The sequence below is a fragment of the Chanodichthys erythropterus genome, chromosome 12 (assembly GCF_024489055.1).
Source record: "Chanodichthys erythropterus isolate Z2021 chromosome 12, ASM2448905v1, whole genome shotgun sequence".
Classification (NCBI taxonomy): Eukaryota; Metazoa; Chordata; class Actinopteri; order Cypriniformes; family Xenocyprididae; genus Chanodichthys; species Chanodichthys erythropterus.
Genome location: NC_090232.1, coordinates 47,106,984 through 47,131,850, shown reverse-complemented (window position 1 = coordinate 47,131,850; position 24,867 = coordinate 47,106,984). Strand labels below are relative to the sequence as shown.

Genomic DNA, 24,867 nt, shown 5'->3' with positions numbered 1-24,867 from the left:
TGATCAGGGAGTTGGCTTTGTCGTCTTGTTATCAATGTGTGCTCGTCAAGACTGTTTTGTGCTTGAGCGCCACCAAGTCGTGTTTTACTGTAACTTCAGCAGCTCCATGCACGTGAACAAAATCTCATTGGTCTGCCAGTTTTTAACATGGCGTGTCAAAACAAAAAAAAAAAACGAACCCGATGCGTTTTTTTTTTTTAATGCTGCTTTTACGCCTGCCGCACGTCGGCCTTTACTCAGTAAACAAAAGATGTAAACCAGCATGATTTACTTACATTGCCTTTCTTTACTTACAACTGCCATTCTTCACATACATAAGCATATTTTCATAATAAAAGAAGTCTAGCAAGATCATCTGTTCTGACCATTCCCTTATTCACTGTCACCAAACTGTTTATGTTGAGATGTAATTATTATATTATAATCTTTCCTTTAGAGTAACCTTATGTTGCCTGATGAACCTTATGTTATGTAAGTGCAATTTTCCAATAATTCAAGCTCAGCAGGATCTCAAAGTAAAAGGAAATGAAAGTAAGTTTCTTTAGAGGGAAATGTGTATTTGTGTTTAACACAGCACATCAGTCTGAAGTTCATTACCTCATAGTGACACTGAGCACAAATTGTACTCAATAGAAAGTTCAGAATTGTATGGTTCAAAGTTCATTTTAATGATTTTCTTTGCATTTTTTAAAACAAAAGAGTGTATTATATAAAAGATAAACAATATGTTAGTTCTGTTTGTAGTAATTTTGTGAGTAAAATCTGTGAAGGCAAGAAATATTTTACTAATATTCATCAGTATTTGAAGAAAGTTACACAAAGAACTGCTGTTTGTCACTATGCAAGACAAAACCAATGTTATATTATTATATATTAAAACATATCTAATTAATAATATAATTTATAGAAATATTTATGAATATGTATGTTAATTTCTTAATTTACAGTTGAGTTTTGCCTCTGGAATGAAGTTTCAGTGAAATTAAGGTGGGAAAAGTCTCTGCACCCAACATGTTTGACAATGGTCACATTTTTTTTTATGAGGATGTACAGTGCATCATAGTCAGCGATATGTAAATTCTAGGGGAGGTTCTCTATATTAAACCCTGAACCCATACTCCTAAAGTCCACAGCTCAACTGAAGAGACGCAGAAGTTGAAATGGAACTGGAGGGCATTTATAAAAGTGCTGACAGTGAGACCTGCAGCAAGGGCAATGAGAGGGAACTGGACAGAGATGAAGATATTGATGCTAATAAGTACCAAAATCTCAGCCAGACTGAGGCAAGAGCTCAAAACCAAAGTAAGACATGTGATGTCAGTAATCTTTATACACTATAATAATAGTCATTTGTTCATAGCATATGTTCTTGATTTTTTTTCATATTTGGCAGGAGGTTTAACAGGTCGAAGTAAGTGTGTTGTGTTGAGCACAGTATGCTTTGGCCTCATGTGTAGTCTCCTTGTGGTGGCTGTTATAGTACTGCATATCAAGCTCATGGAAGAGAGAGAGATACACGCTACACTCATGTTACAGACCAGTTCAAGATATCAAACTGAAAAGGACCAGTTACAGAACAGTTTCAGCTCTTTGAGTCAGAAGAAACTGGAGCTGGAGACCAGAGTCAAAGATCTCACTGCTGAGAAAAGCCAGTTACAGAGACATTTTGACTCTTTGAGTCAGAAGAAACTGGAGCTGGAGACCAGAGTCAGTGATCTCACTGCTGAGAAAAGCCAGTTCCAGAACAGTTCAAACTCTTTAAATCAGAAGAAACTAGAGTTAGAGAATGAACTAAGGAAGTTATCTGAGCAAGGTTTGCAAATATTGAGTTGTACATAAAAGCACTTTACAAATATAAAAAAAAAAAAAAAAAAAAGCCTAATTGTATTTGTTTGTTTATTGAAAGCAATTGGCTGTCTTGTTGCGTCCAATAAGGAGATGAGCTGGTCTGACAGCAGGAAGTACTGCAGGGATCGTGGTGGTGATCTGGTCATTATAAAGAGTGAAAAGAAGCAGGTGAGTTCAGTGGAAAACAGAACCAGATCCAATAAAGTCTGAAAATTTCTCTAAACATAATTTGTCATACTAACAGCTAATAAGTAATAAACCCAAAATTCACATCTAAGTCTCAAGTTTGCATGGAATGTGTTCAACTTTTGAGGGAGTTTTAGGTTTCTTTTACACTGTAAAAAAAAATAATTCACTTAACTGAACTTTTTGAGTTATCTTTTCTTGCACTGACCCAGTTAAGCTGTATTTACATAGAATATTAAGTATGTTTACCTTGACAAATGTAATGTTGTTTGAACTTAACTTAATGATGTTATGCACTGTAGATGATGAGATTTGCAAAGCTTTTGCAATTTGACATTGAGGAACAATGTTTTCCACATTTTTTTACGTACTCTTTCACAGTTCTGCCCATCTTTACTTCTGAGAGACTCTGCCTCTCTAATCCCTTTTATAGCTAATTATGTTACAGACCTGATATCAATTAACTTAATTAGTTGCTAGCTGTTCTCCCAGCTGGATCTTTTCAAAAATCTCTTGCTTTTTCAGCCATTTGTTGCTCCCGTGCCAACTTTTTTGAGATCTGTGGCAGGCATCAAATTTGAAATGAGCTCATTTAGTGGATAAAAGTGTAAAATTTCTTCATTTGTTATGTTATCTATGTTCTATTGTGAATAAAATATTGGATCATGTGATTTGAAAGTCTTTTAGTTTTCATTTTATTCAAATTTAAAAAACGTCCCAACTTTTCCGGAATTGTAGATAGCTAAGTAAATGTGTGTGTGTGTGTGTGTGTGTGTGTGTGTGTGTGCTTTTGTTTATATTACATTGTGGGGACCAAATGTCCCCATGATGTAATATAAACCTGAGTTCACCTACATTGTGGGGACCAGCCAGCGGTCCCCACAATGTAAATGGGTTTATAAATCATATAGAATGAGTTTTTGTGAAAAAGTAAAAGTTTGCACAGTTTCCTGTGAGGGTTAGGTTTAGGGGTAGGGGCAGGGTAGGGGGATAGAATGTACAGTTTGTTCAGTGTAAAATGCATTGAAGTCTATGGAAAGTCCCCACAATTCACAAAAACAAACATGTGTGTGTGTGTGTGTGTGTGTGTGTGTGTGTGTGTGTGTGTGTGTGTGTGTGTGTGTGTGTGTGTGTGTGTGTGTGTGTGTGTGTGTGTGTGTGTGATAAAGAAGAGAAAGAGGAATCACACTTATTCCTGTATTTACTCACACACAGAGGTGCATTTCTTCATTCATCAAAGAGATGGTGTGGATTGGTTTGACTGACATTCAGAAAGAAGGCAACATGACATGGGTGGATAATTCACCACTGAAACAAGGGTATGTGCTAAAACACTGTGTCTTTGTTTTTAAATTATTTTTTCTTCTTATACTTGTATGAGTGAGTAAACATTTTTAGCTCTTCAGGAACTGAATCTGATTGTATATTATTCAGGTTTTGGGAAAAAAATGAGCCGAATGATGCAGGTGGAAAGGAAGACTGTATTGAACTGAATCCTGGAAAAACTGTCCTGAACAACTGGAATGACATCCCTTGCTCAGATAAGAGAAAATGCGTTTGCGAGATTTAGAATTCATTCTTTAATTTTCACTCTTTTTAATAATAATTTGATTAAAAAAATACTTGTTTCACCTTAACATTTTTATTGTGATTTCCATTCTTGGTAAATGTTCCTGTCAGCAAAGCTAATATCTTACAATTATTATAAATGATTTACTGGTTTCAATTTTTATGTATCTTATTTTTTATTTATTTTTTTTTTGTATCTTCCAGTATATAAAAAGTAGTTTCTTGATTTTCTAGATTTCTCACTGCAGTAATAACAACTCACAAATGCTGAAAAATGCTTTCTAAAATAGATTTCCTGTGAATTATCTGCTTTTTATGATTTTATGATTTTTTTCTTTTTCTTTTTATGAAATCATTGTAGTTGCTTCAAATTCTGGTTCCTGTCCTCTTTTTTTTTTATTGTGCTATCCAAAGAGTAAAATATGCATACTTATCTGGGAATAATTTGAGATTTATGCTGCCTTCACATGCTTTCAGAACAGAGGGCAGTGGGCAGAACTATTAAGCACTCCGCAATGCCATTGGCTAGCACTCACCTATCACCAAAACAAGTTGCTGAACACAGACGTCATTAATATTTATGAGCCCAACACTCTGCCAGATATTTAGTGTGATACAGACAAATCATGAAGAGCTGCTGACAATATGCTGTTTATCAGAGAAGATGTCTTTGATTATATTACAATTTGATATTTCTGAAGTGATAAAATTAGATTTTTGGTAACATTTAGTGATTTTTAACCGTAAATCATATCTCATTTTTACAGAAATGCCTGAATGATTGATAATGTCTCATGCACCACCACCAGCCACTGATAGCCTATTGCTCTCCTAAGTTCTAATTTAATATGAAAAATATCTATTTTTTGTATTCAAATATGGTCTTAGTTCTCTCATCTCTGACTGATCTTAAAAATTCTTTCAAATGCTATCACATATGAATGTGTCTTTTGTTTTTTATTTTGGCTGTGGTTTCTTTTTTGTTAGGAAGCAGGAAGTAGATATTTCAGATTGCAGGTCAGTTACAGTGATCTACTGCTGAAAAATATCAGCTGCAGACCAACTTCAGCTCTTTGAGTCTGAAGAAGTTGGTGACCCGATTCAGTGACAACTTTTGAAAGAAATAAAGTCAAACTGGTCTGTAAGTGAAGCTGGTAAAGCTGTTGTTTTAGTTTAATCCTCCTCTGCTCAGATCTTGAGAAATGTAATTGATTTGATTTGCAGTTGATGTTATGGTTGAAATCTGATCAATTATTATTTGCAGTAGAAATGAATTTAAATGGGAATGAAGTTCTCAACCGAAACATGGCTCAAACATTTGAAATAAAATAATTATTTACAATTGACATTAAATAATTTAAATAAAACAATTATTTATTTGGTTGAATTAATAAAATAAGCCACATTAGGTTACATGAACATGAACTTTGGTATTGAAAACTATTCAACAACTGGACCTCGAACACTGAATCACAGCAAGGATGAAGATCAAAAGCACAGTAAGCTGAAAATTACTTTAAATTAGAAATGTTTAAATATAGAAATGGTATTATTATTGGTGTCACTAATGTCTGAGGAAGTGTCAAGTACATGTTCAATTTTTGTTTTTCTAAGAGCAATATGTCATTGTTTCTTCTTGTATATTTAATGTATCCATTTCATTTACCTTTTTAATATGTTCATCTTTAGATATTTTAGGTTTGTGTGAGAGTCTGTTTATGAATATTCCTGTTTTTATTCACACAGAGATGCACCGAACTTCATTATTCACGGAGAGTGTGTGGATTGGTTTGTCTGACAGAGAATGAAGGCAACATGAAATGGGTGGATAATTCACCACTGAAACAAGGGTAAGTGCAAAAACATTAACATAAAACTGCTGTGGATGGATTTAAGTCATTTTTATTCACATTTAAAATTTAGATAATCACAACCTTCATGAAAAAATGAAATGTATTATATGATAAATTGTTCATAATGTTTTTTATTCAAAAAGAAAGCAAATCAACTCAAAAGCAGTTTTACAGCACTCAATATCTCAACGCTGAATCTAAAACACTTTAAACTTCTATACTGTGATTGTCACTTCAACACTTCACACTGAAAAAAAGAGTTTAAAAATGTACCTTTAGGGGTACAACAGCTTCTCTCTAAAATCACACTCTAAAAAGAAATGTGTAAAAAAAAAATAACACATATTATGTGTAACACTCTAGTTTACACATTTTGTGTCAATATTGCATAAAACTGTGTTGAAATAATTCAATTGTTTTACACATATTATGTGTATTTTTAAAATGAACACAACCTGTGTATTTGTTCACAGCATCAACACAATCTGTGCAGCCAAGAACACCTGTAATGTGTTAATATTACACATTTACACAACTTTGTGTTCATTTCAGAGGTGAAGATCAGACCTCCAAAACCAAGACCATTCAAGACCAGAGGTGTGGACGAGACCAGACTTTCCAAGACCAAAACCAGACCATTCAATCAAGATAATTCATTAACCGTGTGACTATTGAACATTAATGATGAGCACCTGATGATAACAAGCAGAATCACTAAAGGAGAAAATCACAATTTTTAAGCCACCATCATGGAGATCGGTGTTTGCTTTAGTTGGGCTCTTGACCCTTGACTTTTTAAAATAAAATTTTGTTTGGTCTGTTTTAACTGAGTTAAAACATCCAGACAAACAAATGTTGATGATCAGGTATTGTTGGTTATGTTTTCACATAATCATTATTTGATCTGAATCACTGAATTCATTTATAGCTCAATCTCTGAGTTAGATTTACATTGATTACAGCAGCACTGTGATTCTACAGCAGAAGATCAGCTTTTACAATATAATCTGAAGGATTTCTCAAAAGCTGTTCTGAGCAAAAAAATAATAATAATAATAAAAAAATATTTTAGGCACACACAGACATCAAGAATCAGCCTGTGAATCTCAACAGTGGTGGCCATCAAAAAGCATGTTGCAGTGCGTTCTGGGAGCCACCAATCAAAATACATCCATGGCTCCCATCATGCATTGCTGCATGAATAAATTATGAGCTGAATTGTCTTAGTAATTTCCTTTTATTCTCATATTTTATTTTGTTCTGTTTATGCAACTTTTTAGTAGCTTGTTTTTTTTAATGTTCAGAGTTGATCTGTTTATCAGAATATGTTGCTTGTCACCGTTGTTGAGATTCACAGGCTGATTCTTGATGTCTGTGTGTGCCTAAAAAACTGTTTTTTTTTTTTTTTTAAATCAGAACAACTTTTGAGAAATCCTTCAGATTATATTGATAAAGCTGATCTTGTGCTGTAGAATCACAGTGTTGCTGTAATCAATAATGTAAATCTAACTCAGAGATTGAGCTATAAATGAGTTCAGTGATTCAGATCAAATAATGATCATGTGAAAACATAAACAACACCACCTGATCATCTTTTCTCTTTGTTTATCTGGCTGATATGATTTAGTTACAGCAGCCAAACAAAATGTAATATTAAAAAGTCAAAGGTCAAGAGCCCAAATAAAGCAAACACCGATCTCCATGATGGTGGCTTAAAAATTGTGATTTTCTCCTTTAGTGATTCTGCTTGTTATCATCAGGTGCTCATCGTTAATGTTCAATAGTCACATGATCAATGAATTATCTTGATTGAATGGTCTGGTTTTGGTCTTGGAAAGTCTGGTCTCGTCCACACCTCTGGTCTTGAATGGTCTTGGTTTTGGAGGTCTGATCTTCACCTCTGAAATGAACACAAAGTTGTGTAAATGTGTAATATTAACACATTACAGGTGTTCTTGGCTGCACAGATTGTGTTGATGCTGTGAATAAATATACAGGTTGTGTTAATTTTAAAACTACACATAATATGGGTAAAACAATTTAATTATTTCAACACATTTTTATGCAATATTGACACAAAATGTGTAAACTAGAGTGTTACACATAATATGTGTTATTTTTTTACACATTTTTTTTAGAGTGTGATTCTGCTTATCATAACGGTAAATCCAGGTGACTTGAACTAAATACTGAGGTGGACTTTTACTTTCTGAACCTGGACTTTACACCTCTGATATTTTATACTTTTTGGAGTAAAAAAGGTACAAAAATGTCCCTTTAAAGGTACTGCTCCAGCGACAAGCTGTTGTACCCCTAAAGGTACATTTTTAAACCGTTTTTTGTGTTCAGACCAACATCATAACAGCTAGAATAAGGTTATACTGACATAGAGCTGCTTGTGGAGCAAGACATGAACACATCAGATGTAAAGTGTGCAGCATCATCCTTTCACATGAAAGCAGCTCATGCAATTAATTCAACTGATATTGTCTTAAAAGACAGGAATTGTAATAATGAATTATGTGATAGGAGCCATATTCACAAAACATCTCAAGGCTAAAAGTAGCTCCTAACTTGCTGATTTAGGATAAATCTTAGATAAATGTTTTGTGAAAACGGCCCCAGAATAAGATTGAAAGATAAGCATGATGAAACCTTATTTCTCACAAATCCCTTTTCTCATATGACAGCATCTGAAATCATTCCAGTTGTTCAGGGTGTGTTTTGTAGGATTCAGTTCAATGCAGTCCTCATCTCCACCACGATAGTTATTCGGCTCACCTTCAATCCAAAACCTGAATAAAATGTGTCAGATTTTAAATTATTCAGAACCACAAATGCTCAACCAAAATTTTTATCCATTCAGAAAATAACAACTAAAGAATGTCACAAGCAATTCATAAATCATCAGTACTTCCACTTGCACAATGACAGTTTCTTAGTAAATTTATTATAGTAGCTCAAGCAGAAGTGAAACTGCTGAAAAGTAAAAACATTATTATTTTTTTTTTTTTTTAATAGAATTTATTTTTTTTAGGGAGTGTATTTGGGGTTTTGCTGCTTGGTTTTGTGGTAAAGCTGTTTTCAGAAAATTTTGGGAATTTGATGTTGTTAATTTTTAAAAACAAATTTGTTTTAAAAACAAAAGTGTTGTAGCACTTACCCTTGTTTCAGTTGTGAATTATCCACCCATCTTATTCTCTTTGTCAGACAAACCGATCCACACACTCTCCTTGAGGAATGACGTTATATGCCTCTGTGTGAATAAAAGCAGGAATAAATGAGATTTCTCTCATTCATGAACACACACAGCAAAAACTGCAGTGTTAAATTAACTCTCCTGGGAGTATATGTGAGACCATACTCAAGAGTGTTAAAGTGTTAAAATAAGAGTGTTAAATGAACATTGAAGCGGTGTTAAAGTTAATGAGTTAATTAAGTGATTAACAGTGATGATTGACCATTATTGAAGATACCTGATGATAACAAGCAGAATCACCAAAGGAGAAAATCAAAATTTTTTAAGCCACCATCATGGAGATCGGCATTTGCTTTAGTTGGGCTCTTGACCCTTGACTTTTTAAAATGAAATTGTGTTTGGGCTGTTTTAACTGAGTTATAACATCCAGACAAACAAATGGAAAAGATGATCAGGTGGTGTTGGTTATGTTTTCACATAATCATTACATTATTGATTACAGCAGCACTGTGATTCTACAGCAGAGGATCAGCTTTATCAATATAATCTGAAGGATTTCTCAAAAGTTGATCTGATTTAAAAAAAAAAAAAAAAAAGTTATTTTAGGCACACACAGACATCAAGAATCAGCCTGTGAATCTCAACAGTGGTGAGAATAATAGAGCATGTTGCAGTGCATTCTGGGAGTCACCAATCAAAATTCATCCATGGCTCCCATCCTTTGGTGAACGGTCCTCTCACTTTAGAAATTCTAACAACGTCCCTGACTTTATATTTAAATACTGCTTTTTCATTCTTCTTTATATCTCCGTACAGATTTTGAAACACCAAACCCTCATTTTCTTTGTTGACATCCACCAGTCTCATCCTAATACTGCGATGATAACTGGTGTTGTACCCCTGCATGATATCTTGTAAAACATCCACATAACGTTGGGAATTTGTAGCTGTTAAATATCGCCACATTCTACTTTTTAGCATTCTATTAAAGCGTTCCACGACGCTGGCCTTCAAATCAGTAGCCGTTGCGAAATGATTAATGTTGTGCTTTTTCATTACATCTTGAAAACGCTTGTTAAAAAACTCTGTCCCCTGGTCCGTCTGCAATTTCTGCGGCACACGTACATCTCCAAGTATAGACTCAAACGCTTTAGTCACCTCGCCCCCGCTCTTATTCTTTAACACTCGTGCCCATGCGTACTTACTAAACACATCGATGCACGTTAGCAAATATTTATTATTATCATTATCCTTGGAATAGGCAGACATGTCCACGAGATCCGCTTGGAACTGGGTATCCACTCCGTATACTACGACTCTATTGCGTTTGTAATTTATAGGCGCTGTTCTGTGTAATGTGTACGCATCTTCCCCAGCCAACCATTCCGAAACCTCTTTATTGGTTAGATGTACTCCACTATCCTTTAAGACGGACTCTTTTAATTGTTTTTTACCGCCTAAACAACCGGGGTTAGATGGAGTGTAATAAGCTTTTTTCATGAGCTCCAACATGTTGTCGTTTCAACCCTCGCAAAAGAATAAGACATACACGTGATGAGAATCAATCTTTTGTTAAAAAGTATTAAAACAGGATACATAAAGACATCATACCTTAGGTAATAAAAGAATAAATTGAAAAGCGATTACATAATGACAGCATGCTCTAAAATAAGAATACATCGAATTGCTCTACATAGTAAGTAAACCGTTATAATGATATAAGATGACCGCATGCTCTAAGTAAGAAAGATTAGTGATTGTCTAGCCAGAAAAGAAATTCACGGCATGACTTCCAATCATGGTCTAGGACATAGTTCCCCATTGTTTCAACAATAGCAGTGATGGTGTCAAAATCAGCATTATGGAATCTAACCAATTCCACACAAACATCTGTTACATATGTATAGATACTGAGGATGTCACTGATGCGAAAGCATTCATTACTTTGAGTATCACCATTTTCTGAATTTTGATTCGCGGGGGGGATCATTCTCATCATCTTCATAACCAAGATCATCATATGTATCGAGGGCTTCTTCGATCAAATTTTTCAATAACTCATTCATTTGTCTTCTGTAATGAACTTTAAACAGAGTTTCAGTGATGCTCCTTTGGCTACATACTGCACCCATGGTAGTGGGGTCTTGCTCAGTCTCCATTCACAAAAGAGAATCCCTCCCAGAGGTCAACGGTCTCGTTGACTACTTTCTCGCTGGATTTGTCCAGAAGTTTCTCCTTGATTTCTTGTAGCTTAGTGATGATGAACGGTTCGTCTTTCAATTCATGCAGAAGAGCTCCGGCGGCTCTTTGAATTCGCTGAGGATGAGACTTTAACCCACACCGGCGTAGCGCGTAGGCTATGATGGTTCGGGGATAGGGTTTAAACAGTCTGCTGGTCGGTTAATCAAAGTGAGTATCGTAGTAGTATGTCGGGGGCTCAAACAGGCAGGAATGTTGTAGTTGGCTCGGATGATTTATAGCACAGCCTTCACAGTCCTCCTTCTGCTTATTGCTGATGAGGTGCTGCAGTAGTACTACGATCGTAGCTTTTACGATTTTGAATCCAATGTCGGTGAAGCAACCGTCAGGGATGTCGAGAGCCTTTTCAGTCGTTGTAGATGTACTTTCGCTGTGATCAGTCAGGAAACTCAGGTCGCGTTGTCAAATTCTGCAGTGTCAAGCTCACTGCAGAATTTATCTAGCCATTGCTTATTGGAGTCAGATGAACAGGGATTGTCTGTCAGAATATGGCTAGTAGCGTTTTCATCAGGAGGGTCAAACCCCTAGTCGAAAGAGACTCCGCAGCTGCAGATGTGAGCACGCTCTGAAGTATCGTGTTGAGCCATGACTTATAAAGGCGTTCTGAGGATATGGGTGTGAATTGCTGATGCTTATAAATGCTTGTAGTGAATGGGCGGGGACGGCAGAGCATACGCGCTGCTGCGCGCATCTCTTTGTGTTGAATAGCTGTACTCTAACTTCATTGTATCCATCCCGCATGTCGCACCACTTGAACATTTTGTTTATGTTTAAGAAATGGGAGCTCAGCATAGTCAGATCACACCACTTGAACACATTTTTTATGAAGATGTACAGTGCATCAAAATTTTAATTCTTGTCAGTGATATGTAAATTTAGGGGAGGTTATTAAATCCTGCATCCGTACTCCTAAAGTCCACAGCTCAACTGAAGAGAAGCAGACGTCATAATGGAACTGGATGTTGACTGTGAGACCTGCAGCAAATGCAATGAGAGGAAACTGGACAGAGATGAAGATATTTATGCTATAATAAGGAGCGAAAATTCAGCCTGTCTGTGGGTGTGTCTAATATATATTTTTTTCCCACAATGTGTTTACAAATTCTAATTCAAAATGTCTGATCATGAAGGTTCTGAAAGGGAAAATAACTTAGTTTTCAGTCAGTGATGGGGCTAGGCCATTAGTTTTATTTTTGATGGTATAAAGCATCACTTGATTGCTCTTTTTAATGGTCTTCTTTTTAATAAACTATGTGAAACTATGTTCCATAAACACTATTACAAAGACCACAAACTAGCATAAAAACCAAAAAACAAGTCCAACTGACAAACTAAAAAAACCCTGATCACCATAATGGTAACCAAACATTTTTCGATAAACATCTAATCCTGTTAATTCTCAAAAAGAACAGTATACGAATGAAAGAAATAAAGCCAGTCTGTTTGTAATAATAGAGATTTAATGTATTTTCAGTTGATTTCATCTGAGGTTGTGGCTGAAGTCAGTTGTAGTTCTTGTTCTTGTTCCTTCAGTGATTCTGCTCGTTATCATCAATAGTTTCAGAGAGTTTTTTTTTGTTTTTTTTTTGTTGTTTTTTTTGTGGAAATGAAAGTATTTTTCTCTGTGTTTAAACAAATAAAGTCACTTCCTGGTCAGCACTATTTAAAAGAAACCATGCCATTAAACCACAGAGCTCATATGTGAACACTTGCTGTCAGACATAAGAGAGAAAAATGGAATTAGAGGACATTTATGAAAATATTGAAAATGATGATATTGAGGACACAACTAAACCTCGAACACTGAATCACAGCCAGGATGAAGGAAAAGATCAAAAGTGCAGTAAGTAGAAAGTTTCATTTGAAGCAGAAATGGTGTCATCGATGTTTGAGGAACTAAGAAATAATACTTGTAATATCAGTCTTTTTTCAAAGAACAATGTGTCAATGTTTTTCTTTTCTGCTTTTTTATTTGTATTAACATTAATTATGTTTAACTTTTTAAATAATTATGTTCCCATCATTATCAAGGAATAAACTTTTTGTTAAAAAGGCCTGTGTATTATCTAAAGAAAAAACCTAGTTTGGAGCCTTTATATCTAATAATATTAAGTGAATTGTTATTAATTGATATTTGTGTGTTTTCTCTGTTTGTCAGGAGGAAGCAGACATTTGGTGTGGATGACAGTGTGTCTCGGGATCATTTGTGTTCTTCTGCTGGTCTCCATCATAGCGCAGCACATCTCCAACACAGCAGAGAGAGAATCTCTGTTCAAGAGTTACAAGAACGCAGTTGAAGAGTTCAATCAGACCATCAACAGATTACAGGACAATTACACTGAACTAATGACTGAAAAAGACCAACTGAAGAACAACTTCAGCTCTCTGAGTCAGAAGAAACTGGAGCTGGAGACCAGAGTCAATGATCTTACGGCTGAGAAAAACCAGTTACAGGGATCCTTTGACTCTTTGAGTCAAAAGAAACTGGAGTTAGAGAATGAACTAAAGAAGTTATCTGAGCAAGGTTTGCAAATTTTTAGTTGTACATAGAAGCATTTTACAAATAATAAAAAATAGCCTAATTGTATTTGTTTGTTTATTGAAAGCAATTGGCTGTCTTGTTGTGTCCGATGAGGAGAAGAGCTGGTCTGACAGCAGGAAGTACTGCAGGGATCGAGGTGGTGATCTGGTCATTATCAAGTGTGAAAAGAAGCAGGTGAGTTCAGTGGAAAACAACCAGTTCCAAGAAATTCTGAGAATTTCTCTAAACATAATTTGTCATACTAAAGGCCTTTGCACACTGAGTCCGAAATTTTCGCATGCGTTTTTTCATATTCGTAATCCTAAAAATTCGTCACGCACAGAGACCTTGCACACTGAGTCCGATGCGTATTAATGAATGCGTTGCGAAAATCGCAAAACAATACAAAATGAAGTCTTCAAGCAGTGAGCATGATTTTAGGCCTTTGCACACTGAGTCCGAAATTTTCGCATGCATTTTTTCGTATTCACAATCCTAAAAATTCGTCACGCACAGACACCTTGCACACTGAGTCCGATGCGTATTAATGAATGCGTTGCGAAAAAAATCGCAAAACAAATCGCAAAACAATACAAAATGAAGTCTTCAAGCAGCAGTGAGCGCGATTAGTTGTCTCCTCTCTTCTTAAAAAGAGAAAAAGAAAGAGGAAATATTGGGTCCATTCAATCCCGAGATTGCATAGAGAGAAAGGAGAGTTTCACCTCATCAAGGAGCTGCGTGAATCCGAGCGTTTCAAAGATTACTTCAGGATGTCAGTGGCTCTGTTTGATGCTTTACTACTGACACAATATGTCTTTATATTTGGTCTCTTTGTATTCCTCACGTTGTTTGTCATTCAGTGCTGCTGTTTTGTGCTGTAGAAGACGTGGATCAACTTGTCAGATGGCATTCTGGATTTTTGCGTTCGCATACGGTGGCTCTGAATTGTCAAAACGTCTCTCAAAATGCGTGCCACGGATGCGAAAAACACAGAAAATCGAACCTGATCCGAATATTTTTTTTGACGGACGAAAGTTTCGGAGGCAGTGTGCAAACGTGATTGACGTAACGTGAGGTCGAATTTATTTTTTAACGTGCGAAAATTTTGCATGCAAATTTCGGACTCAGTGTGCAAAGGCCTTAAAGGGGCTCTATGTAAGATTTTTACTTTAATAAAGCATAAAAATACCCCAATATGTTTGCAGATATTTTGGAAACATGCTAAGTTCACCTACTTGTTTCTCAGAAAAACAATGTTACAGCCAGATATTCTACTTTGAAATATGCGTTCCATGTCAGAATGTCTGTTTTTGTTTTGGTCTGTGCGAAACCTTGTGCTGCAGTTTATCCAATAGTATTTCGACATCACAGGTGGCCAGTTGGTGGAAAACACCACGTATTACAACCATGGAAACCATGCAGCAAACGAACTGGGTCAGAGAATCATGCAATAACATCAGCTGCGCGTTCCTGCTCTCTTCTCTGTCACGGTGAAGTGATACACACCCGCGCAGGCGCCTCCTCTCTCTCTCTCTCTCGTCTCATTCGCTCCGGTTAAGCATAATTTTAGTCATTCCCGCAGGTTTCGCGGTCACACCAAAAGCGCGCGCACCACTGATCTATATTAGTGAAGCGAACAAGCCACGCTCAGTCTCAGAGACAGAAGTCTTACAGAGTCACAAGTACCAAAATAAGCGCCTTCCTGAGCTTAAACTGTCAAATACATACAAAAGTATGTCAAAACCAGCGGCACAGGCAATCTTGTCAGTTTTGAATTGTTAAATAGCTAAGAAAGTGAACTCATGTTGTGTTTAACAGTATTGGGTCCGTTGAACACCGTTCATAGACTCTTAAAGGGACAGCAGTCCAATATTCCTGCTGCTGTCTGTCATGTTAATCAAAGAACAAAAGACAAAGAAAATCACTTTCTGCTCTTGACTGAATACATTTTATAACTTTAATGGTAAGAATTATTTACAATAAAGACTACAGAAATTAAGGTAACCAATGCAAAATAACACAATGTGTTATTTTACATTTGATTACTTTAATTTCTGTAGTATTTCTTACCTGAATAAAAACCCAGTTAACCCGAAAAACGTAGTTTCATAGCTCTCTTTATTCTATTGCATTTATTTGAGCTGTTTATATTTTATTACTGACTTTTACTTGTTTTGTTTTTGATTTTTTTTTTATGAAAATAAAACTCATTGAAGAAAAGTAGATTTTTGTTTGTATATGTTGTCATTTATAGTTCTTAGAAATAAAATCGGAATTGGCAAAAAAAAATAGGTATTGGCCGTTCACACTAACAAAAAATCGAAATCGGCCAAGAAAAATGCAATCAGTGCATCTCTACTAAAAAGCCTCTAATCCATCTAAATATCTCTATGAACAACAGCATATCAAAACAGATAAATCAACTCATCAGCTTACAGTGTTAGGGTAAGTCTCCTCAGCTTTCATTGTCAATTGCGCTCCCTATTGTTGCTGGCAACCATATGCTGTAAAAGCTGGCAACCTGCGTCTTTGAACGAGGGGGCGGGCCAAACAATATTTTGAATTTGGACTGCAGTACCTATTTTGAACACTGGGTGTCATTATTACATAGAGCCCCTTTAACAGCTAATAAGTAATAAACCCAAAATTCACATCTGTCTCAAGATTGCATGGAATGTGTTCAACTTTTGAGGGAGTTTTAGGTTTCTCCTACACTGTAAAAAAAAAAAAAAAAAAAAAAAAAAAAAAATTAAATATATATATTATTCACTAAACTGAACTTTTTGAGTTATCTTTTCTTGCACTGACTCAGTTAAGCTGTATTTACGTAGAATATTAAGTATGTTTACCTTGACAAATTTAATGTTGTTTGAACTTAACTTAATGATGTTATGCACTGTAGATAATGAGATTTGACATTGAGGAACATTGTTTTCCACATTTTTTTACGCACTCTTTCACTGCCCATCTTTACTTCTGAGAGACTCTGCCTCTCTAATCCCTTTTATAGCTAATTATGTTACAGACCTGGGGCCGTATTCACAAAACATCTTAAGGCTAAAAGTAGCTCCTAACTTGCCGATTTAGGAGAAACTCTTAAAAATAATGGGCGTGTCAGTCCTAATTTTAGAACTCCTACATTTTTGCTCTAAGAGTATTTCACAAAGCATTTTAGTGCTAAAACTAGCTCTTAAATCTGTGAAACATTAGGAGTAGTCAAGAGGACTTCTAAGTCACTACCCCGCTAGAAATTTTATGTTCCCAGAACATTCTCAGGACGTCCCCACTGGTGTTGAGTAACGTTCCCATTATGTTCACAGACGGTCACGATGTGGAGTTCTTTTAAGGTTTGGGGGACATTATTTGGTGGACCTTCAGGGAACATTCAAGACATTCTCTGAACGTTTAGGGAACCATACTTTATTTGGAAATGTTCTCAGAACGTCCCCGCTGCCCTTGTCAAAAACTTGACTAATAAAAGTGGCTATTCAAACAAAAACTATTTTCACTTAAAGCTCTTTACAGGTATTTCCTGGATTAATATTATGAAACCTTTTCTTTAAATTGCAAATCTCTTGCATTAAGTCATTAGCTGACAAAAACACACACGAGCTAATGTAACTGCTGTATCACTGCATCAGTAACTACACAGTTACTGTCTTTAAATAAAGCAACACGCAGCAGAACATCAGAGTTTCTGGATCATCACTGACTGAAGCACAGGAGCTACCCTTCAGCACAATGGTGACACATAAAACTCAGATAACACAAACAACATTAAACAATAACAGGGGCTGTATTCACAAAACATTTTATCTTACCACTAAGAGTTCTCCTAAATAGCAGTAAAAGTTCTTGGCTAAGAGTTTTTTCTTAAAACCTATTCACAAAGCTGCTGAGACAAACTTTTACTAAGGAATAGACTGAAGTCTTAAGCTAAGAGTAAGGGCGGGGTTGACCTCGTTGCTATGGACTAAACACACAGTGATTGGCTGATGGGGAGGAGTCAGTGATTTAATCATAGAAATATTGTAGAATGAGGTGTCATGTTTCCATATTAAAATAAAGGTTTAAAAATACAAATGTTGCCCTATTCAAATAAATGTTTTTTTTAATAAAAATGTTGCCATAGTCAAAATAAAATGTTGACATATTTTTGCCATAAAGGTTTTAAAATGTAGGCTAAGTGTCACTAATTAAACTATACAGTTAATTGTCCACCTCTTGGTTGTCTGCATCTCAAGAAAATGCAGAATTCAACCGACAAATTACGTTTTATAAACAAAGTTTGCTAGAAACACATTCAAACGGTCTTTCTAATCAGCTTGAGAGGAGGAATATATACACAGACGATATATTGTTTTTTTGTTTTTTTTTACTCTATTAAATTATTTGTAAGTGTGAACCCATGAAAACCACTGCCACAGGTAATCAGACAATATTTATTTATTTGTTAAAGATTAATTTTTGGCATCTCATCATAGATTCACATCTATAAATCAAATGTTTTTTATTGCATTGCATTTTATTGCATTTATGAAGAAAAGGTTCAGCTCTGTCGCTATTCCCCCAATGGTGTTCAGTGTCTTTGGGTGGATTAGGACTGTTTGTGATTTGATCTTAGTGATTTAGGAGTCCTCTTGACTACTCCTAACGTTTCACAGATTTAGGAGCTAGTTTTAGTGCTAAAATGCTTTGTGAAATACTCTTAGAGCAAAAATTTAGGACTCCTAAAATTAGGACTGACACGGCCATTATTTTTAAGAGTTTCTCCTAAATCGGCAATTTAAGAGCTACTTTTAGCCTTAAGATGTTTTGTGAATATGGCCCCAGATCTCTCTAGATATCTGCATCTTCACTTATTACAAACCACTCTGACTTTGTTTCTTTCATACAAATCTTCTTAATGAGGTGTTGATGTTTTATCAAAATTTATAGATATCACCGTTATGGAGGTAAGCGCTTGCTTTAGTTGGGCTCCTGACCCTTGACGATTTGACTTTATTTTTCCTCCAATTGTTGTAACTGTGTTTTTCTAAAGCATTTGTTACTATAAAATATTATGAGAAAATAAATATGACCAATTAGGTTTGGATGCTTATAGTCGTTGTTGTTGATTTGATCCTCATACAGAAAAGACACTGCTCAAAACTCTGTATAAAAAAAAAAAAACTAATAAAAAAGGAGGGAAAGAAAGTTGATGCAAAACTGACATTTAACACACCCATAGTTTAGACTCTGGAGAAGACCAGTGAATCATCAGCACTAAACAACCAAATTCATCTGATCAGACTTTCTCCTGCATCTTTTGCTACAACAAACGTGTTTTGAAAAGTTAAAGCAGCCAAAGAAAATCTAATAACTAAATAGCAAAAATCAAGAGCCCATCTAAAGCAAACGCTCTCCTCTATAAACTTTATTATTTTCTATAAAACACACACACAGAAGGCGAAGTTCTTGTGCAACTTTGTCTAAAAGTGACACAAATTCTGAAATTTTACAGAACATTTGGGACATAAAACGTCCTCTTTTGGTTATGAAAGTGTTGCAGTTCAAGGTTCATTACATGATTTTAGGGGGACGTTCCAATTTGGTTTATTTTATGGTCACACAAGAACGTTACAATGAGGATATTTAGGACATTAAACTGAACATTGCTACATGGTCTTTTGTTGGTCATCTAATAACGTTCCCGATATGAGTTTAGGGGAACGTTCTATTTTGGTTATTTTATGGTCGCGCAAGAACGTTACAAAGAGGACGTTTGGGAAGTTATCAGAACGTCCTATAGTGATAGTCCCCTAAACATTCTCAGAACGTCCTGAATGTTCCCTGAAGATCCACCAAATAACATTCCCCAAACCTTAAAAGAACTCCACATCGTGACCATCTCTAAACGTTCTGGGAACGTTACTAGACAACGTTCTTAATACCAGTGGACATTCTGAGAATGTTCTGGGAACGTAACATTTTTAGCAGGACAACCTGTCACCTAGTAACGTTCCCAGAACGTTCAGAGACGGTCACGATGTGGAGTTCTTTTAAGGTTTGGGGAACGTTATTTGGTGGATCTTCATGGAACATTCAGGATGTTCTGGGAATGTTTAGGGGACTATCACTATAGGACGTTCTGTTAACTTGCCAAATGTCCTCTTTGTAACGTTCTTGCATGACCATAAAATAACCAAAATGGAAAGTTCCCCTAAACTCATATCAGGAACGTTATTAGATGACCAACAGAAGACCATGTAGCAACGTTCAGTTTAATGTCCTAAATATCCTCATTGTAATGTTCTTATGTGACCATAAAATAACCAAATTGGAACGTCCCCCTAAAGTCATATAAGGAACCTTGAACTGCAGCACTTTCACTACCAAAAGACAACGTTTTATGTCCCAAATGTTCTGTAAAATTTCAGAATTTTCATCACTTTTAGGAACTTTTAGACTTTAAAGTTGCGCAAGGTCATGATAACATCGCCTTCTACTTGTGTGTTTTATAGAAAATAATAAAGTTTGAAGTCACCGTTATAGAGGTGAGCGTTTGCTTTAGATGGGCTCTTTAGATTCTTGCTATTTTAACCTCAGATTTTCTCTGGCTGCTTTAACTATGTTTTCAAAATATGCTTGTTATAGCAAAAAAAAAAAAGCAAGTGAAAGTCTGATCAGTTGAGTTAAATGACGGTGATACAATCATAATGAAGTGTCCTGATTCACCGATCATTATCTGAGTCTAATCTATAAGTGTGTTATATGTTAGTTTTGCATTAACTAATTTTTTTTTTTTATGTTTTTTTTTTAAAGTTCATCATACAGAGTTTTGAGCAGTGTCTAATAGATTCATACAGACATCACGAATCAGCGTATGATCCTCAACAATGGTGCCAATAAACCAAAATCTTTTTTTGTGACTTTAGTAGCTTGTTTTGTGATACTCAGAGTTAATGTTATTCCGAAAATTTTGTCACCATTGTTGAGGATCATATGCCTGTATGAATCTTCCTGATGCTGTCTGAATAATTCCTACATAATAAAAACTTTCAAAATGTCAATAATATGCATTATCATAGATACACAACAGCACAAAAAAAAAAAAAATACCACATTCACTGTTCAGTGAGAAAGACCAACGTATGATGATATACTTAATGAGTAAACAAATCAACATGACCAATTTTTTTATTGTAAGCAATTATTTTATTGTAACAAAAGTGCATTAGAAACAAACAGTTACAACAATTGGAGAAAGAATAAAGTCAAAATGTCAAGGGTCAGGAGCCCAACTAAAGCAAGCGCTTACCTCCGTAATGGTGACATTTATACATTTTGATAAAACATAAACACCTCTTTAAGAAGATTTGTAATGAAGAAACAAAGTCAGAGTGGTTTGTAATAAGATTGAGTTTTGTGAGGTCACCATTGCGCTGAAGAGTAGCGCCCGTGCTTCAGTCAGTGATGATCAAGAAGCACTGATGTTTTGCTGCATGTTGCTTTATGTAAAGACGGTAACTGTGTAGTTGCTGGTGCAGTGATACAGCAGTTACATTAGTTCATGCATGTGCTGTTCTCAGTTAAAAGACTTTGAAGAAAAAAACAGTTTTTGTTTGAACAGCCACTTTTGTTAGTCAATTTAGCTCTAACTTTCAATTCAACTTTTTGACAAGGGCAGCAGGGACATTCTGAGAACATTTCCAAATAAAGTATGGTTCCCTAAACATTCAGAGAACGTCTTGAATGTTCTGTGAAGGTCCACCAAATAATGTCCCCCGAACCTTAAAAGAACTCCACATCGTGACCGTCTCTGAACGTACTGGGAACATTACTTGACAACGTCCTTAACACCAGTGGGGACGTTCTGAGAATGTTCTGGGAATGTAAAATTTCTAGCGGAGATAGCACCACTGCCATACAAAGAACCCGTTAAGCCTCTGTATAGTTCTTTAAATGAGAACCACTGCTGGTGCTATATGGCACCTCTTGTGGTTCTACATAGCACCATCTGACAAAGGTGCTATATAGCACTTAAAAAGGTTCCCCTATGATTAGGAGCCAAAGAGCCATTTTTGGTGCTATATAGCACCATTTTTGTTTAGAGTGTGTGCCAGTGGTTTTCATTAGTTCACACTTACAAATGATCGAATAGAGTAAAAAAAAAACAAAACAAAAAAAATTATATATATATATATATATATATAATAATACATATATATATTAACTGTATATACTAGTTTAATTAGTGACACTTAGCCTATATTTTAAAAACCTTTATGGCAACAATATGGCAACATTTTATTTTGAATAGGGCAACATTTGTATTTTTAAACTTTTATTTTAATATGGAAACATGACACCTCATTCTACAATATTTCTATGATTAAATCACTGACTCCTCCCCATCAGCCAATCACTGTGTGTTTAGTCCATAGCAACGAGGTCAACCCCGCCCTTACTCTTAGCTTAAGACTTCAGTCTATTCCTTAGTAAAAGTTTGTCTCAGCAGGTTTGTGAATAGGTTTTAAGAGAAAACTCTTAGCTAAGAACTTTTACTGCTATTTAGGAGAACTCTTAGTGGTAAGATAAAATGTTTTGTGAATACGGCCCCTGATATCAATTAACTTAATTAGTTGCTAGCTGTTCTCCCAGCTGGATCTTTTCAAAAATCTCTTGCTTTTTCAGCCATTTGTTGCTCTCGTGCCAACTTTTTTGAGATCTGTGGCAGGCATCAAATTTGAAATGAGCTCATTTAGTGGATAAAAGTGTAAAATTTCTTCATTTAAACATTTGTTATGTTATCTATGTTCTATTGTGAATAAAATATTGGATCATGTGATTTGAAAGTCTTTTAGTTTTCATTTTATTCAAATTTAAAAAACATCCCAACTTTTCCGGAATTCGGGTTGTAGATAGCGAAGTAAATGTGTGTGTGTGTGTGTGTGTGTGTGTGTGTGTGTGTGTATGATAAAGGAGAGAAAGAGGAATCACACTTATTCCTGTATTTACTCACACACAGAGGTGCATTTCTTCATTCATCAAAGAGATGGTGTGGATTGGTTTGACTGACATTGAGAAAGAAGGCAACATGACATGGGTGGATAATTCACCACTGAAACAAGGGTATGTGTTAAAACACACCCATAAAGCCACTGTGTGTTTGTTTTTAAATTATTTTTTCTTCTTATACTTGTATGAGTGAGTAAACATTTTTAGCTCTTCAGGAACTGAATCTGATTGTATGTTATTCAGGTTTTGGGAAAAAAATGAGCCGAATGATGCAGGTGGAAAGGAAGATTGTATTGAACTGAATCCTGGAAAAACTGTCCTGAACAACTGGAATGACATCCCTTGCTCAAATAAGAGAAAATGTGTTTGTGAGATTTAAAATTCATTCTTTAATTTTCACACTTTTTAATAATAATTTGATTTTAAAAATACTTGTTTCACCTTAACATTTTTATTGTGATTTCCATTCTTGGTAAATGTTCCTGTCAGCAAAGCTAATGTCTTACAATTATTATAACTGATTTACTGGTTTCAATTTTTATGTATCTTATATATATATATATATATATATATATATATATATATATATATATATATATATATATATATATATATATATTATGTATCTTCCAGTATATAAAAACGTAGTTTCTTGATTTTCTAGATTTCTCACTGCAGTAATAACAACTGAAGACATCCTGAGAAATGCTTTCTAAAATAGATTTCCTGTGAATTATCTGCTTTTTATGATTTTATCTTTTTATGAAATCATTGTAGTTGCTTCAATTAGTTCCTGTCCTCTTTTTATTTTTTTATTGTGCTATTCAAAGAGTAAAATATGCATACTTATCTGGGAATAATTTGAGATTTATGCTGCCTTCACATGCTTTCAGAACAGAGGGCAGTGGGCAGAACTATTAAGCACTCCGCAATGCCATTGGTACGGTGTCCATTTTAGGACATTCTCAAACCTCAGTCATACAACGAAAAGGCATCATGCCTCAGACTAAGGCTACGTCCACACGAAGCCGGAGCTTACCCCAACCAATCTTTTTTTTCCCCTCGTCTCAAAAAATATCTGCGTCCACTCGAAACCACAGAAACGACTCAAAACGATGTAGTATACATGCCAGACCAGTATGTGGCGCTGTAATTCTGCCACAGAGATGCAATTTTTACAGTGCATGAAATCATCATAACCTCACAGTCTCTGTTTTCTACAGTCACTCCAATGCCACCGTGATGCTGCCATATAAAAATATATTTAATTCCTATCTAGTTAGTTGATATAAATACAATTGTATTTAAAGGACCTTTAAAGGCCAAGTTTATTTTAGAGTTTTTGAGTTCATTTCTATGGCTTTTAGATTACAATATGATCATGGGAAAATCTACACTTTGTTTTGACTACATTACATCAAATGTAATACATGCATATACATTCAATAGCATTGAGTGTACAGAGTTTCAAAGTGATAATAAAAACCTAGATTTTTTTTCTGAATGGAACCATTTACTGTCTAAGAACCATTAAAAACACACACACACCTCATTTGTGAACACGTACTGTACTGTAAGACTAAGTTAGAGCAAATAACAAAATCAGGAACCTTTTATGTGTGCAGAAATATAACATTGTGTCACTAATGTTTGAGAGGAAGAAAAATGTTGCCTAAAAATCCAATCATTGTTTTATGATTAATATGTCATTGTTTCTGCTTTTATATGAAATGTTTTAACATGTAATTGTTTTTCTGTTTAATTTTTCAGTATGTTTTTGATTGCATATGCTAAAGTATAGGATTTCCAGATGTCAAAACATTCACTTTTAAAAACCATATCATAATATTATGGAGTAAAAGTTAATAAATTATATTTGTGTGTTTTTGTCCTGTTTGGCAGGAAGAAGTAGATGTTTGGGTCAACTCTTCCAAGTCTAATGATACTGGAGTTGGATAATGAACGTACTCAGTTACTAATGTAACCTTGGTTCCCTGAGATACGGAACGAGTACTGCGTATGGGGGAAAAGTCTCCCTTTTTCCCCACTACTGAAGCCTTTTCAATAACGCAGTGTAACTGCATCGTCATTGGTTCACTCATAGACAAGTTGTTGAACCAATGACGGCGCGGCATAGCTGCACGACCTATGGCGAGAAAGCTCATGAATTTTCCCGCCGAAAGGGGCGGGGTAATGGACTATATAAGTGAGCATGTGAAAGTCCAACGTGAGAAACGCTGCTTTGAGACCGAAGACCCTTTGGTGCGGCCACCAAAACAAACAAAGAGCTGGTCAGACTGCCAGAAGGGCTGCAAGTTGCAAACACGCTTGCCTGATGCCAACGCAAGTAGCAGAACGGTTTTAAATGTCAGGGGCCTGAGGTTTGCTAGACGCAGTGGCTCAAAAGGAGGACCTTTAAGAGCTCTGAGGAC

The 24,867-nt window shown here is 35.5% G+C and overlaps 2 protein-coding genes across 5 annotated transcripts; both read left to right on the top strand.

Annotated features, from left to right (window-relative positions):
* Nucleotides 1-1,113: 1,113 nt before the first annotated feature.
* LOC137032521 (CD209 antigen-like) lies at nucleotides 1,114-3,671 on the top strand. Its single transcript, XM_067404285.1, has 5 exons — nucleotides 1,114-1,302; nucleotides 1,394-1,813; nucleotides 1,907-2,016; nucleotides 3,250-3,353; nucleotides 3,469-3,671. The coding sequence occupies exons 1-5, from the start codon at nucleotides 1,161-1,163 to the stop codon at nucleotides 3,602-3,604; spliced, it is 912 nt and encodes a 303-aa protein (XP_067260386.1). The 5' UTR covers nucleotides 1,114-1,160; the 3' UTR covers nucleotides 3,605-3,671.
* A 140-nt stretch (nucleotides 3,672-3,811) lies between these two features.
* LOC137032522 (CD209 antigen-like protein C) lies at nucleotides 3,812-24,483 on the top strand. 4 transcript variants are annotated; one of them, XM_067404287.1, is made up of 7 exons: nucleotides 3,812-5,453; nucleotides 12,607-12,757; nucleotides 13,073-13,438; nucleotides 13,521-13,630; nucleotides 22,446-22,549; nucleotides 22,679-22,803; nucleotides 23,100-24,326. In XM_067404287.1, the coding sequence occupies exons 2-7, from the start codon at nucleotides 12,649-12,651 to the stop codon at nucleotides 23,114-23,116; spliced, it is 831 nt and encodes a 276-aa protein (XP_067260388.1). In that variant the 5' UTR covers nucleotides 3,812-5,453; nucleotides 12,607-12,648; the 3' UTR covers nucleotides 23,117-24,326. The 4 variants fall into 4 exon arrangements, with proteins under 4 accessions (XP_067260388.1, XP_067260390.1, XP_067260389.1 ...); XM_067404289.1 differs by lacking the exon at nucleotides 12,607-12,757; XM_067404288.1 differs by lacking the exons at nucleotides 3,812-5,453; nucleotides 23,100-24,326 and adding an exon at nucleotides 24,338-24,483 and having other exon boundaries at nucleotides 7,563-12,757.
* Nucleotides 24,484-24,867: the final 384 nt, after the last annotated feature.